The sequence below is a fragment of the Sander lucioperca genome, chromosome 9, assembly GCF_008315115.2.
Source record: "Sander lucioperca isolate FBNREF2018 chromosome 9, SLUC_FBN_1.2, whole genome shotgun sequence".
Taxonomy (NCBI): domain Eukaryota; kingdom Metazoa; phylum Chordata; class Actinopteri; order Perciformes; family Percidae; genus Sander; species Sander lucioperca.
Window position 1 is genome coordinate 6792860 of NC_050181.1, and position 16850 is coordinate 6809709.

A 16850-nucleotide genomic window follows, 5' to 3' on the forward strand; every position below is an offset into this window, starting at 1 on the left:
ATAAATGTTTGATGAGAAGCAGCAGCATAGAGAGTAATAATACTACAATATACAACAAACCGATACTGTGCAACAGTCAAGAACAATTGGGAGAATCTTTTTATTCTCTTTTGTGAAACGGTTATGCAAATATTGAGTACAGCGCCTGGCAACTCAGGACATAGAGATGCACTTTGCCCGTTTGGGGAAGAAAAAAACCCAGCTATATAAGAAAAGAAACAACATGGAGGTATGAGTTAGAAAGTCGAAGAGTTACAAACCTCAGTGGAATAACAGGAGACAGAACAAAAGACTAAATACGGTCTAAATGAATACATTTTTAGGCAAAACAAATAACTGTACAGAAAGCTGTGAGAAATATATTAAGATACTGTTTCACTGTGGGGAGTTTTTGCCACGTCAGATTAAGTGGGAACCAGCAGTGTTACACAATCCACTGGCTTTATAAACTCGGGTTAATGACTGACCATGTGTTAGTGAGAGAAATCTTGTTGGGAAAAAAACAACCAGATGTTACGGTGACAAATGTAAAAAAGGAAATACAGAAAAATGTTTAATAAATTACCACTGTTTTCTAATCCCAGATTTTACCTTTAAATAATAAATTTGCTCTTTATGATCGTACAAAAACAAAAATCTGCAGAACACAAATTATACCTCCTAAAACAAAATAAAAAAGGAAAAGTTGTTTTATAGTTTTTAGACTGCAATTATTATATATAGTTGATATATCAATAGAATCCATATATAAATGATACATTTCTATTTTTTATACTATATAATCCTTGCTATGACTAAAAAAAGCATCTAAGACATTTCTAGCCAGAAGAGAACGTGAAGGAACAGTTTGGACCACAGCCGCCAGCTACTGGGCTTTGATTGGAAATGAAACTGTGGTCTGGTTAGTGGACCAGTACCACCATCTTCACACGACAGCTTGTGCAAGACTAGACAGAACTGGTTTGGATGGGAGTCTAGTGCTAACACCTTTAAACGGTTTCATTGAGACCAAAATCTTTGTTTAGCTACACACTTATAACTTTGTGCTGTGCTTTATTTATTTTTTCAAAGATGCGAACGTTTTGAGGAGTTTGACACTGCAGTTACAAAATGAACAAAATGAACAAAATGAACAAAAACGTACCCCTCGTTCTTACACTCAACTCTCCATTTTAAATCAGCATGCATAACATCATAGTTGTGTTTGGCACTAGTTTACTTTATATCTGGTTCTGTTTGCAAATAGACAGTTAATCAGTGAATGTAGCATCTTCTAGCTTTTGTTGTACAACAAATGCCGCAATCTTAAAAAAAAAAAAAAAAAAAAAAAAAAGAAGTATGCTAGCTGTATCCCAGTTGCTCAAATTTACTCTTAAAGATGAGTCCCACATTATTAAACATGAACTACTTCAGACTGTGTAGAGGATCGCACTATGATCATCAGCCATAAAAAAAAAAAAGAAAAGAAATTTTTTTCTTACTGAAAATGGCAAGTACTTCAAGGAGCCGTGCTACTCTGCTTTCATAATACTCCATCCAGCCACATCATGGTCGATTTTTAGGTTCCTTCGAGTAAACTACAGGATTTGGTCCATCCGACTTGGTTCAGGTTTCAAAGCGGGTTACTTTGCTTTAAGGGCTGCCTGAGAAAGCTATCAGACTGTCTCACAAAAACACCAACAACAGGTGAAAGAACGGGGGCTTTCTCGCTAACGTGATTGTACCAACAACATGGAGCTCAAAGACAACAAAAAAGGGGGCAAAGAAACCAGCATGTCTTCGCTTACTGGTTCACTTTGACCTCACATGCAAATGTAACCAAAGAGAGGGGACAAAAATAAACCCTTTTTTGTTGAAAGAAACTTGAGATGTGAAACCAGAAATGAAAAAAAAAAATTAAAAACTCTCAAAATCAGTTTGTTGGTTTGATTTTTTTGTTGAGAACTTCCTCAGGCAAACATGTCAGTGGCAGTTTTCACTTTTACATAAATAACATTTGGGTGGGAGGAATAAGATCCACAATAAGGCTTCTTTTAGGACCCCCCCCCCCATTGTTGTAGCCGTTTACTTTTCATCGTTGTGTCTATCCCAGTACTGTTCTATTGGTACGGTTTAGTGGAAGATCTCAACAAGAAGAGATGAAGCCTCTCCTCTGCCTTAGCAGGCTCAGAGAGGCCGGAATAGCAGGTCCTGGGATCACAGGAGGAAGGGAGGAAAGGCCAGAGAGAGAAAAAGTAGAGAGTGATGGGATTGTAAGAAGTTTATGTTTCAGCAGTCTGGGGTTTAGTCTCACTCTCACCCCCTTCTTTCCTCTCTTGCGTCTCCTCGTCTTCCTCCTCCTGGTCTTCCTCCTCTGTGTGCTGCTCAAGCTCCTCCCTGGTGATCATCTCAAAGTCGTTCCCGTTGCTGTGCTGCGAGCCTTCTTCCTCCCGGCGGTCGCTGTCTGTGTCTGAGTGGCGGTCCGCCCCCGTTCCCTCCCCCTCGGCCTCTTTGCCCTCCTCCTCCTCCTCCTCCTCTTCCTCATCGCCGTCCTTCTTCTCGCTGTCTGACTTGTCATCGCTGTCTGACTTCTGAGCCTTGTTGCCATCGTTGTCCTTCTCGTCCGTCTTGTCTGAGCCCTTCTTATTGCTGGCCCGCGGTCCTTTGTACTCGTGGGTGTAGAGCGGCCGGAACGAGTCGATGAAACCAACATCTGCAGTCAAGTTGGGGAGGAACCAGAAATGGTGGCGCCCGCCAGTCACCAGCCAGATGATCAGGAAGAGGATGCAGCGGGCTGAAGACAGAGGTGACAACCAGTGGGATCAATTTTAATCCACAGCAATTCATACATCTCTTTAACTATAGTGGTATTCAAATCTAGATTAAACCCTCTGCTGGCCACCTGTGACTGAATTTTATACTTTTATTCCCCTTACTGAATATGGGGCAACTTACAACTAATTATATCGTTGTAACTATATCCCTCATGTGTTGTTATTTTTTTTATTATACATTTTTTTCTCTTTAATTTTATTCTATTTTTCTATTTGATTTTACAAATGCATTTCTTTGCTTATATAAATACTTTGAATTGCCTCTCTGTTTGAAAGTAGCCCTACAAATAAAGCTGTGCTGTCTTGTCTTAACTGAAGAACTGAAAATTTATTGAAATTAATAAAATAAAATTAAGTATACAGCTAGGAAAAATGTCATTCTTGCTGACAGCATCCCTATGGGGATGCAGGTTTTATTTATTTTATAGTAATATACTACTACGCTGAAATGATTGCTGCCCGGTGCAGCCGCTCCACTCCTGATCGCAGCCAGAGTGACCATACAGATTTGATAACATGGGCGGCGTAATGAAAATGGCTCCGCTTAACGGCGGAGAGTGTATTTGCTGTCAGTGTTAAGATTCCGAGGGTGTGTGCCGGTATCCCCATTTCAATGATTAATTGCGTCTCTCTATGATGGCATGTTTTTAAACAACACGTTTGCTTTTAGAAATGTTTGGTGGAGACTTTGTGTGAACTGTTTAGTTTGAAACATACTTAGCCCTTAATCTTTGCTCTTTTCGTGTGAACTACTGGGTCATTTTCCTTCTTAGGAACATATTTTTTCTTCTTCTAATAAAACAAGAAAAAGATAAATGTTTGAACTAGCCACATCCATTAGACATATGCAACTGGTGATGATATGGAAATTAAAGGAGCCACAAGAGAAAAAAGCTGGGAACTACTGCTAAAAACTCAAACAAATTCCTATGCAAATTAAAAATGGCTAGGGCAACATTTATATTTAAAATGTTATGATGTATGTATGTATGTATGTATGTATGTATGTATGTATGTATGTATGTATGTATGTATGTGTATATATATATATATATATATATATATATATATATATATACACACACACACACACACACACACAAAGTACATGTACTTACCAACAGCAAGAAGCAATATACTGGCTACAAAGCAGCCTGCCGCAACACTTAGATAGTAAACTCCTACACGCATTTCTGCTGGCCACAGGGGGAACAGTGTGGCTGCTATCACAGCAATGACTGAAAGACAGAACACACACACGAGCTGATTTTGAGTACAAAAAAAAAGGAAAATCAGCTGCCATCAGCGAAAGATAACCCTACATTCAGTTCTTTTTCAAAAGAACTCCGTTTATGATTTTAAACCTCTGACTCACCGAGTATCAGTCCCATGGCAAATGTCTTAAAATGAACAGGATCGTAAATCCACACATAGACCTAAAAAAAGAAAGAAAAGAGACACATTTTGGGTTGATGTCTTTCAGGATCACAAACAATTCTCCCACATATATACATATTTATGATCTAAGCACACTCACCTCATTTCCATCTAGAAACAGCTGATCTTCATGAGGCTCCAGTTTAAACTTCTTCTTCACCTCTTTCTTCTTCTTGGGCGTTCCAGGACTGTCATCCTATGAGAATGTATAATTAAATAAACAAATGTTATATATGAAATCACATATACTGCAGTCAGTGGGACCTACGTATTGGTAATACCTCTTTCACACCAATGACCAGGGTCGTTCTTTTGTCAATTCAAACCAAGCCAGTCAACACGGGTTGATTCCTGGTCATGGAAGGTTTATTATTATTTTTGGACGAGGGGAGAACATTTCTCTTTGTTTAGTCTATATCCACAGCGTTCCACTTCCAGGATTGCTCGTTCTGCCGAAAATTCCACCAGATGTCACTCTTTTCGGCCGGATGTCCGTTACCTTTTGCTTTCTTTGTGTTGTAATTTTAAACTCCGGTTGATTTATGAGGACTATGGTTAACTGCTTCTCAGATCTCTGCAGGGTAAATCCAGACAGCTAGCTAGACTATCTGTCTAATCTGAGTTTTCTGTTGCACGACTTAAACAACTTTTGAACGAAGAGAAGAAGAAGGAGTTTCTTCCCGAGACCATTTTTCAGTGGCACCGTGGTAAAGTTAGGCTTTGCTGTTGGCTTCCCCGGCTCATTAAAAAAAAGACCTGTGACAATTTGATCACAATTTTCCAACAAATGACATAATGTGTCCTGTCCCGGTTGTTGGCGCCCCTGGTCGCGTGCAATTCACATAGAAATGGACCTGCGTTCAACCTGCATTCGACCCACATATCAACCTGGGTTGCGAAGCCGAGTCTATCAACGCGGGTTAACCCTTTCAAACACAATATCAACCCTGGTTGAGCCCTTGGTGTGAAAGGGGAATTAGAGAGACAGATCATAGTCTGGAATTAACCTTATGCTAACTGTGAGTTTTACGTTAAATACATGCTTATAAAAAGGAAATGTGCTTATTCACTTTCTTGCAGAAAACTAGATGATACCACTCTCATGTCTATACGATAAAAATGAAGCTATAGCCAGCAGCCGGCTAACTTATCTTAGCGGGAAACAGCTAGCCGACTGTGCCAGAAAGGTAGCAAAATCCACCTACTGGCACCACTACAGCTTACTATATTGTTGTATTGTGTCTGTTTACTCTGTACAAAACTAGTGTTAAGTGTAAAAATGATAATTTACAGTTTTTTCATCATTCTAGGCAAGCAAGTGAATGAGAGTATTTCCTAAAGTTGTACTTTATTAACTCAAACTGGCATTTGCCCCAAAAAAACCTAACCTGTTAATTTTCCACCATGAACACACTGAGCTTTTTCTTTCTCGATTTCTAAAGATCTGTGTACAGCAGTCAATATCCACCTGTTTACTGTCAAGTTCAGCAGTGTCACGGCAACTCTGACCACTCATTAAGCAAACATACAAAACTGAAATCAGTGTGAGGGGGTGTCTGTAAACTGTGCCAACACCTTGTGTCATAGCAGTGTAAATATACTGATGTTTGACAGTAAAGCACAAGCATTTCCATCCACTAAATTCGTAAACAGTAGTCATGGCATTTCGTATTTTACCAAATATCCCAATTTTTAATGGGATGCTCTGTCGTTAATATTTTTATAAGAGAGGCCAAACATAAAAGCAGCAACAGTGACAGTGACATCTTGTGAAGATAGATATAATCTGAGGGGTTTTGTCCATATAGAGGTCAACAGTGTTAGATCACGTACGTTCTTCTCTTTCTTAGTTTCAACAGCCTCAGACTCTTTCTTCTTCTCTTTCTCCTTCTTCCCTTTTCTCTCCTCCTCTTTGCTGCTGTCACCCTTGGTCTTCTCCTTCTCTTTCTCCCTCTCCTTTTCTTTCTCCTTCTCTTTCTTGGTGTCTTTCTCAGGCTTTTTCTTCATCACTTTGAGAGCCCGGTGGAAGAACTGCTTCTTTAGGAGTCTACAGAGGACGGAGGAGAATGACTGGTTATAAGGGCTGATTATTTACTGATGATTTGTAGGACGGTTTTCATTATTTCCGTACATTATATAGACCAAACAATTAATTGACAAATCAAGAAAATAACCAGTGAATTAATTGACAGTGAAAATAATTGTTAGTTGCAGCCCTATATACCAGTGACCATATTGCAAGTGTATGTATCAAATGCTTAGATACCTTATTGTGGACTAACACTTTTTGACAAATAATTATTCATCTACAACATCAGACAGGTAGCAGGGTGTGTTAGAAAGCTAACCTGTTGCAGTAATCCAACACAGACTCCCTGGTGGTGAACAGCGCCTCCTCTCCCTTCTTCGCCTTGGCCCACTTGGAGTCCATCAGACAGTCCACTGCCTTGGAGGCTAAATATAGGGACACAAAGATATTAAAAAAACACAAAGTGGTACAGGGTCTGAAAATGTCATTCAGTGATTATTCTGGTAAACTGTGTTTTTATCAGCTGTGCAGAAGCTGAAAAATTGCCATAAGTGCGAAAAACGTCATAGCCTGTGTTGAATGAAAATTCACTACATTAATGCACATGGAATATATTTATTATTCAATTTATCTAAAAAATGAATACAAAACAGAACAGAGGGCAGTAGTTTAGATGGAGTAAAATGTCAATGCCAATTGGGGGCAGCAGAAACTAGTTGTGAACAAAACACTGACGCTATCATCACCTTATAAGTTGATACTGCTAGCTTGTAAGCGAAGAGTTGCTTATTTACACATCTAGCAGTTACAGACCATCATTATCATTCATGTGGAGTCGTGTTTGTGAGGAATGTAAGTCCAATATTCAATCTCTTTTATCTCTGCTTTGGTCTCTACCAACTCCTGAGGGAAACATTTGGCTGTTTAGCTGCTAACTCCACTGTGTTCACCAACTGGTCGCTAACTGTGTCTGTCTGCTGTTTGGTGTAGAGCAGGTAGTAGCATACTGTAGGTTTTTAGAAAATAGCTGTCTGCTGTGGCTGAAAACAATGCTATGAGAGCAGTGAGAGTGGACCAAAACAGTAAAGCTGCGTTCACATCAGCCTCCGGGGAACAGGCGATTTGCCGCAGGGTGGTGCGGCGATGTGGGAATGTCACTGAAAAGGCCCATTTGTGTCATGTCCTATTGTTTTCTTTCACCCCCCAATGTAGCACAAGGAGACATATTTCACAGTTACTGTTTTCCATAAGATCGTTTATAGATCTCAACGTTTCCGACTGCACTTGAAAGCAGCTTAATTTCACGGAGAAAGAGAGAAAGAAAAGAGACGGAGCGATGGTGCTTTGCTGTTGCAGGAAACAGTCAACTGTTACACAAACACCTGGGCAGTTCAGTGCTTGGGTTTTAAACCAGCAGTGATGTATCCTGTGTACTGTACGGGCCTCTCACACCGCCTCAAAACCGACAGACAAGTCCGATTGCCGGGTACATGGTTAGCCACTGCAGCGTGACGTGGGGTTGTGTTTCTCCAAAAGTTGAATCGTCTCAACATTTGTTTCTGCTTTCTTTTTCATCTCCCCCCCGTGGCACCCTCCGCCACAGCCTAAACGCACTACCCCCATTCAAAATTAATGGGCAGACCGGTGCTTTCAGGCAATGTGAATGCATGCTAAGGCTGTGGCTGGACAGCTAAACAATGAAGTGAAACTCACTATAAAGCTTTGTGAAGCTGAGGGGAGCTGCAGCTTCAGTAAGTCACTACGAGCACCTCTTTCACAACTTAATTTGATTCATTCTTGTTGTAAAAATATTGATCATAGCCACTGTAAGTATGTCTACTTATCCCTTTATCTGACAAATTAACCTTGAATAATGGCTACAGGCTGTAGACAGCTGTCCAAAGCAAAGATAAGAAAGGTCATGTGATGGTGATGAGAGGGATAAGTGGCCTCAGCAGTCATAACCTCTTCTATACACAACTACTGACTAAGCAAACAGCATTTCCCAACACTAACAAACGTATTGCACCATGCAAAACAAGACAAGTATAAATACTGTGTTGCTGGGTCAGGTCTGTAAATGGGACTGCAGCTGAAACATTTGTTTAAGAATTTGACAACTCTTTGATAATGTGACACAGAGTTTGCCCTAAAAATACTTGTGTGAAAAACACCACAGGTTTTTAATCACTGTGACAAAATCAAATGCAACTGAATCTCTGCCTGTGTGTTCGAAAACAAACAGAAGGCAGTGTTTGATCTCCTGATTCAAACTACACCCAGTATGTGTAGGTTGTGTTGTGCCTGTTGCCTCACATCCCACAGCTGAGCACTAACCAATAAAATAGTCGACTCTGTGGCCCATCATGTTGGTGGACTTGGTTGGGCAGTTGAATCGGAGGTACTTGGCCACCGCCTTCTCCTCCTTGGTGGGCTCGCTCACCTCCTGCAGGACCAGACAAACACACAGATGAATATACACGCATGAAAACAATATCACAATCAGTCAATGATACTTTACTGTATAACTCTGCTGCCAGGGTCCTCACCCACACCAAGACGTGGCAGCACATCACCCCAACCCTCATCCACCTTCACTCCCAATTAAGTCCCGCATCAAATATAAAATCCTCCTTCTCACCTACAAATCCCTCCATGCCCTGTACCTCTCCGACCTCCTCCATCATACACCCCACCCCGAAACCTGCGGTCCTCAGACGCTGGGCTGCTCTCCATTCCCCACACCAGACTCTGTACCTTTGGAGAAAGAGCCTTTAGTGTTGCAGCCCCATCCCTCGGGAACACCCTCCCTGCAGATATTCGAAATGCTACATCCCTGGACATTTTTTAAAAACTCCTGAAACACCACTTGTTTACAACAGCCTACAACCTCCCTTAGTATAGCCACTGTAATTCTGTAAAGTGTCCTTGGGTTTCATGAAAGGTGCTATATAAATAAAAGTTATTATTATAATTATGTTCTGGCATTGAACTACAGGTAGACAATCAACAGCAAATCTTAAAGATACATCCAGACAGGGTTTACGTTAGCCGGCATATGCCATTATCTTCACTTTACATGCCTCTCATCTGCTCTGCTCCGTGCATGTGTGGAGAGGCACAGGCAGTGAACACGTATATGCGGACCATTCGCGGAGCGGCTGCTTCACAGCTTCCGCTCTACAAACTGATAATAGGCTAGTCTTCTATTTATATATTTTACTATAAAACACGAGCAAAGTAGGGATGCACCGATCTGACTTTTTCAGTCCCGATACCGATACTGATGCCAGGGCTTTGTGTATCTGTCGATACCCGATACCGATCCGATACTGTTGTTGAATTAATAATAAACTGTATACCTTTTGCACCTTATACCTTCCTTCCACCATGTGGAAGAGACTAAAGGCACCAGACTTTCCTAACTAAACATTACTTTCCTAATTAAGACAAAATAACATAGATGTAATGTATTGAATTCTTATTTATTTGTTATTTAAAAAACAATTGTGCATTCAAATCGAAAATATAATGTAATCAAACTTCTTAAAATTAATTTAAATAAATAACAATAATGGGCCTTTATATAGGTTTATAATGGCTTATTCTACTGTCAGGAGTACATAGAATATCACAAAAACATTTTAATGTCATCATGTTTACTAAAAGCTTTGATTACTAAAGGGTTTGCTTGGCTCATCAACATTATATAACGTTATATGAAGGAGAATCCATCAAACAGTTACAGAATCTAAACCATTTTTTTTTCTGCAAACTGCAAAGTAGTAAAATAAACTCAAATCGAATGAACACACATACAAACAACTTTAACATTGTTTACCTTTCAAAACAAAATAGTTGTAAGCTAGTTGTATAAACACTACCTTGGCCACAGGTTAAGTTAGGTTATAGTGTGGTTGTAGTGGGCGACTGAACGTAGCTCCACTGTCAGCCTCCTTCGCTGTTTGATTAATATTTGTAGGTTGGCGGACGTATTTTAGCGAGGCAAGGCATCTTAAATCCAGTGTTTTAATCATTGCTCTGAACCCGTCTTTCTCAACGGTCTGTAGCGGGACCGTAGTTGGATTGCGTTCATAATGTTGCTCTGCTGCATGCTTGAAGTGACATGTCTTTAACGATAGCACTGTAACGTTAGCACGGTAACGTTTGCACGGCCGAGTAACGTTAGAGCGACGGGCAACAACCAGGGGTGGATTGGCCATCTGGCAACTCTGGCAAATGCCAGAGGGGCCGGACCATTTTTTTTAATGTGGGCCGGTCAGATTTTTTTTTTCAATATACAAATAAATTGTCTTTACAGGCCAACAGTGCAGAGGACGGGTTTTTATCGCTTGCACGATTTCACTATGGTTATAATAATAATATTAATAATAATAAATATTAAGCATTTGGCCAGTCAGCAACGGCCGGGCTGGTCCCGAGATGGGCCGACCGACCCAATCAGAAGTTACTCAAATTGGGACATTCGGTCAAAATCAAGCACTTGCTCTGGGGGACCGGCTGCAGCAGCGAGAAGCTGCTGCTGACGGGCAGAGAGCTCCGCTGGAGCTCTGAATGCTGTCCGTCCGCGTGGCCGTCTGACGGCATCAGTATTAAATTGAGACAGTTTCATTACCGGTTAAAAACGTCTCGTTGTCGCGTTAAGTAGTAGTCCAGTTCAGTGTTTTGGTACAGTTGGTTTTAACTCCTAATGCGAAGTGTAGGCCTATAGGAGTACACATGAAAACCCGAACAAGCAGCGTCGTTCTGATCCGTCTTTCTGCTGTGCCCCATTCACGTAGTGTCACGTTTTACACTATGTAGGTTAAACTCTGCAATTAATCCGCGGTTCACATGTATGCATGAACTGTGGTGGTCCGTTACACTGTAGTCTCAACATCACTGATCATTTTTGATCAATAGAATACATTACACTTCATAACGTTTTGTATAACATGATTGTGTTATTGTACAATTTAGCAGTAAAAGCAGTAGCCTCTGTATGTGAAAGCCCCCTTACTGGACTACTGAATATAATAATATTCCATTATATTTAGTATTTTAAATTGTTACCTGCCACCAGAATTTTGTGATTTCCTTGCCATAAATATAGACATTGTTACCATAAATTGGTGCCCAAAAAACTATCAGAATGCAGGAATTGAAGTCTTTTACCCTCAAAATTTCCTGGGGGAGACCAGACCCCCCCTGCTTTTTGTGTTCCCCAAAGGCCAATTCTGAGCACAAACGGCATCAACAGACAGACAGTATGTGTACATTTGTTATAAACGTGTGCTCTTTAAAAAGTAGTAAGCATTCTTTGCCAGTTACTTACATTAAATGTTTAAAAATCTGTTACATAAGGTACTGCTTATATTATTTCACCATCTGTACACAAATGTAATTAGTGAATGCACGTGTCCGTGGGTGGGGCTGTATGGTAATGTGGGCTGGTGTGACTACAGTGCCAGGGCTGAATTTTGGTCCCAGTCCGCCCCTGGCAACAACAGTGGCTAAATTATGTCAGATTTTTTAGAAACAAAAAGTTCTCTTGAGCATACGTTGTTCTGGTGTATCTCCGGTCTTTCTTCATCCTCTAACTTTCTTCTCTGTTCTTGAATGTGCAGTAGTGACCGGAGCCTCTCCCAGCTTAACAGACTGTTATGCTACCTGGCTAGCTAGCAGCTATAATGTTACCCAACATGCCGTTCGGCGGTGTAGCTACATTTGTAAATGTAAAATTATTAGTGTTAGAAACTGTTTAAGTTACAAATTGTTATGTGCTATGGTGTTTTATCCTTTTAAAGAAAGTTAGTTGTGGGTTATTAATTGTTGTGTTATAAAGTTACTACCATGAGTGAGAAGGGTACGCAGTTAACCGGGGTCCCAGTGCTGCGACGGAGGGAAAAAAAAAAAAAAAAAAAAAAAACTGGATCGGCCCGTGGATCTGTTAATTTTTCCGATCCCCGATCCAGCTATTTTGTCAATATCGGGGCCGATATCCGATCTTAATATCGGATGGGTGCACCCCTAGAGCAAAGGACATTAATGATCGTGTGGCGCTCATAATTCTGCGGCGGCGGTGCACAAACTACTGGTACTACTTATTTGCAGTGTTGTTGTAGTAGGGCTGCTCGATTATGGGAAAAAACTCATAATCACGATTATTTTGGTCAATATTGAAATCACGATTATTTAACATGATTACTCATTACTCACCTTAAAATATGAAATTATTTCCCTTAATACTTTTCCCGTTTTTTTCTCAGTCAGAACACAAGACAAAATAAGAGTTTGCTTGCAAAATGTAATGTGCAAAATAATGATTTTTCTCGATTACTGTTTTTGTGATCATTGTGAGCTGAAATCGTGATCACGATAAAAATTTGGTTAATTGCACAGCCCTCTGTTGTAGTGCACGTGTATTATGCTGTAAAGTATACCTAATATGTTGTCAATACAACAGCCCGAACTATGACCATATTAAAAAATTATTATAAAGTGAAATCCACAACACCTCTGTCACTCAACAAAAGTGAACATTATAAGATTAACAAAAATAGTAATTGCATCCGACCCAGGCTTCTGCACTGCATTGCACTAAAATGTGCTCAGCCTTTTTAATGTAAAACAGGTGTGGTGAGTGACTTAAATCTATTACATTTTATATATCTGGATACATTTTTGTTTTAACTAAAAACTAGAAAACAGAGATTAAAAATGACTGGATTTTAGTCTATGTTTTGTCTAATCCAGTGAATTAAATATCTACTTGACCAAGTTCAGACTACATTTAAAGGGTCAACGTTGAATATTTAACTGTCCTTCACCCCTAAATGAACATACTAGCTCTGCTGTTATCTGCTTGTGTGCCAACATCTTTGACTGTGAGAATGTATTCTCTGTTCCACGAACAACAATCTACTTTGAGCAAAAGTTTAATTCATAGACCATATCAGAGGTAACCAAATATATTCAAATAATATTGAAATCGGAGTGGCTGAAAAAAAAGCTTGCACAGTGTAGATAGTATCTAGCAAAAGTCGTCCTCCCTTCTCACAACATCTGCACTGTCTGCCTGCCTGCAGCACTGAACCACATGCCAACACAGATGGAATAAGAGCATTGGCACAATGAGAGTCAGTGCTGATCTATCCAGTCCAGCTGGTTCCGGCCAGCAACATGAGGAAGATGAGGCTATCAAACCAGCCTTTGTTTAAAGAAGCAGGTATCAGTCACACAGCTCAGTTACATGAGACCCCTACACAGAAAGCCCCCTGTCACCGTCTATATGATCTACCAGGCTTGATCACACAAGGATTAGCTGCTCTGCTCTAACAGCCATAGTATGTGATTGCTATTGCTCCACACCAGGACCAAAGCACTGGTCTTTAAAATGGATATCCAAATAACAGTTTTGGCTAGATATGACACCCATTTCCCCTTTTGAATACGGTAAGACACAATGAAAAATGGGAGCTGAATAATCAAAAGGAATCATGTCCAAAAGGAGATAACTGTTGTGTAATCTAGCGTGATCATCTTTGGAAGCCTCTTTAAAGACATAAAGGTCATAACAGTATGAGTTATGCAACTGAACTTGAAGATGCAGAGACCTACACTTAGTTGGGTGGTTAATTAGGAACACCCACTTCAAGCTAATGCAACAGCCTTGTAATAAATCCTTCCTACATGAGGGTTATGAAGTTGCAAATGTTTTTCAGAGAGGTGTTGATTCAACATTACAGTCAGTTTGTGGCGCTGTTGGACTGTATTGTGTTATACTGGGAAGTGTTTCTAATATTTAGACTACCCTCATTAATTTAAATAGAGCAGATAAAATCCCATAAAACTGAACATTATAACCTTTGTCAATGTAGGGTTTAATTATTGCAGGCCTGTTGAATGAGAAAGCATTACTTATCGAGGTGAACCAAGTAACAGGCCACCAAGTGTACATTGAAATAATAATCTTGGCTTCATGTCAATTCTTGAATACTGTGATGTAAAGCCCAATCATATGGTGTTTGAAAACTAAAGAGGAATTGTGTGTATAATGTATAGTGGTGGTGTTAAGAGACAAATCTATTTTTGGTTTCAGGTATGCTCATAAATGAGAAAAAGGCATCTCTGTTTGTTATGCAACTGAAGTAACCGAACTCAAATGGGCAAGAGAACTACTGTACACTCAGTTGCCAGGATATTAGGTACACCTTGCTAAAACTAGTGCAGTCTAGAACAACAGTAATCCTATGAAGGATGAAATGTTCATTTTGGAGGCTGTAGTTTGTGGTGCTGTTGAATTGTTACACTGCAAGGTGTAATGCATTAAAATTAATATTTAGTCTACATTGATATAAAATGTCTAAAACTCTTTTAAGTAACAAACTTAATAAAAGGTATGATTTATTGCAGGGCTGTTGAATTAGAGAACATTAGTTTCAGCTAGATGTACTTAATAAATTTAATATTTAGGCATTTAATATTTAATATCAAAGTAACATTTTTGGTTACAGAGCAATTTTAGCATAGATATAAAACACATATCTATGAATTTTGAAGCCCCTGAATGCTGTCAGGTAAAACACAATCAAATCACATTTTAGTAATCAAGAGAAACAGAGGTAAAAAAAAAAAGAGAAAATTTGAATGTAATACAGAGTGATGATCATGATGTTGTTATTAAACAGGCCTCTCTTAACTGTGATCCACACAATAGTGGCTATGTGTTGTTAATTATGCAGCTGAGTCTGACGCTATTGCTGGGTACCAAATCCATACTAACTGTATACAGTACGTACTATAATAAATCCGATAGTATGTATAGTATGTTTTGAAACTAGTATGCATTGCAATCAACATACAGAGAATTATACACTATTTGCACCACTGGACAGCAATCAAACTGCAACTTAAAATGGAACAATAAGACATAAAAACAGTAAAATGTTTTAACACCTGTGAACTTCAACATAGTGAATGCTTTATTTTACTCCGTTTCCAGTTTTATCACACAACAAACTTAAACCACATATTTAAAGTATGAAACTTGGACACAGCTCATGTCTGATATGAAAACTACAATCATATTTAATTAAAATGCCTCTAAACAAAGTTTTGCTAATCTGGTTTTTATGCATATGTATCAATAGACATCTGAAATGGGCCTGTTCATGTCTTCTTCATTTGTTCTTACCACGTGACAGGTGAAGTAATCAAATTATTGTTTCTGGTTTTGGTGGTACAAACAGATCAGTAATATGGCATGCTTTTGGGGGAAAGGCTTGGGATCCAAAAATCAAACTACTAGCTACACGTTTTGTTTTGTTTTAAACATGCATTGGAGTGATGCTTACGTTGACTGACCCTGTAGCCACTCTATATACTGTTTCTTTGACTGAAATCAAGCGCTACTGGAGGCAAAGTAACGTCACAACGCTGCTACCTGCACAGTAAGTTAGATTGTGATGCACTGTGTTGACTCATTAATTAAAAGTTCCCGCAGATTGCCAAACATTATGTAAACACGTCTGGTTAGAGCTGACGCAGCTTAGCCAGAAAACGTTTTCAATCAGAAAAAAGATGGTGGACTGTAGAGACAGCTAAGTAGAACCTATAAGAATAACTTTCTTGTGTGAGTGCTACTGGCAATAAAGATAATAATTAGCTCGAAACCGTGAAATCAAAATACAAACACTAACATTTGTTTTCGCTACCCAGCTAATGCTAGCTACCGTTAGCCATCATCTGGCTTCATCTGCCGCCGGTTACTGGCTCCCCACAAGGATGCTGTCGTTAACAAACATCCATCAGTAGGTCGTAAACTAGCACATGGTTATTTGTTGTCCTTCAATTTGCACGGGCAGCAATTTGTATGAATTAAGTGATGTTACCTGGATCCGTTTCTTGTGCCTCCTGCGCTCCGCCATGATCCCCCAACTCAGCTTCTCTGACGGGCGCAAGGCTGCGCACGCGCATGGAGCGTGTAGTATCCCGTAGTATCGCGAGACTAACCGATTAGTAGTTGACAAAAAAACACGGTGATTTTATTTAGGTCAAAGTAAAACAATCACAACAATTATGCATATATGTGCATATCTTTTACCTTTGAATTTTATTTACAATATACCTCAGTAATGTATTTATTAGTAGTGGTGGAAAATAACTTAGAACATTTACCCAAGTACTGTATGATACTAATTTTAAAACTACTAGGCCTACTACTACTACTACTACTACTACTACTACTCACGCCCGCAGATAGGGGGGGACAAACGGATCTGTTGTCCCGGGCCCAGGGTTAAGGGGGGGGCAGAACTGGGCCCTCATTAAATTATGGAATAATTTAAAAACATTTTTTAAAGTAGGCCTATTTGTGGTAAAACTATTTGAGTTACATAAAAGCTTTTTATTTGTTTTCTTCCTAATTGTCCTTGAAATAGTGGTCAAGAACCCCCCACCCCCAACACAAAAATGGTTTGGCCACTGATCAAAATTTGATCTTGTCATTTGATTTGAAGTTCAGTACTACGCTCAAAATGTCTGGTCAGCATAAGTCCGGTGCTCAGAAA

General features: G+C 39.6%; 1 protein-coding gene and 1 long non-coding RNA gene across 2 annotated transcripts; one reads left to right on the plus strand and one right to left on the minus strand.

The window, feature by feature from the left end:
* The first annotated feature begins 1150 nt into the window (after nucleotides 1-1150).
* LOC118495787 lies at nucleotides 1151-1851 on the plus strand. The gene is made up of 2 exons (XR_004898222.1): nucleotides 1151-1285; nucleotides 1335-1851. It is a non-coding gene; the product is annotated as an uncharacterized LOC118495787 (long non-coding RNA).
* Nucleotides 1852-1916: 65 nt separating this feature from the next.
* On the minus strand, nucleotides 1917-16269 carry sec62 (SEC62 homolog, preprotein translocation factor). Its single transcript, XM_031293942.2, has 8 exons — nucleotides 16173-16269; nucleotides 8617-8725; nucleotides 6599-6704; nucleotides 6084-6297; nucleotides 4351-4446; nucleotides 4189-4249; nucleotides 3932-4051; nucleotides 1917-2773 (listed from the first exon to the last, which is right to left on the minus strand). The coding sequence occupies exons 1-8, from the start codon at nucleotides 16206-16208 to the stop codon at nucleotides 2262-2264; spliced, it is 1254 nt and encodes a 417-aa protein (XP_031149802.1). The 5' UTR covers nucleotides 16209-16269; the 3' UTR covers nucleotides 1917-2261.
* Between the last annotated feature and the right edge of the window lie 581 nt (nucleotides 16270-16850).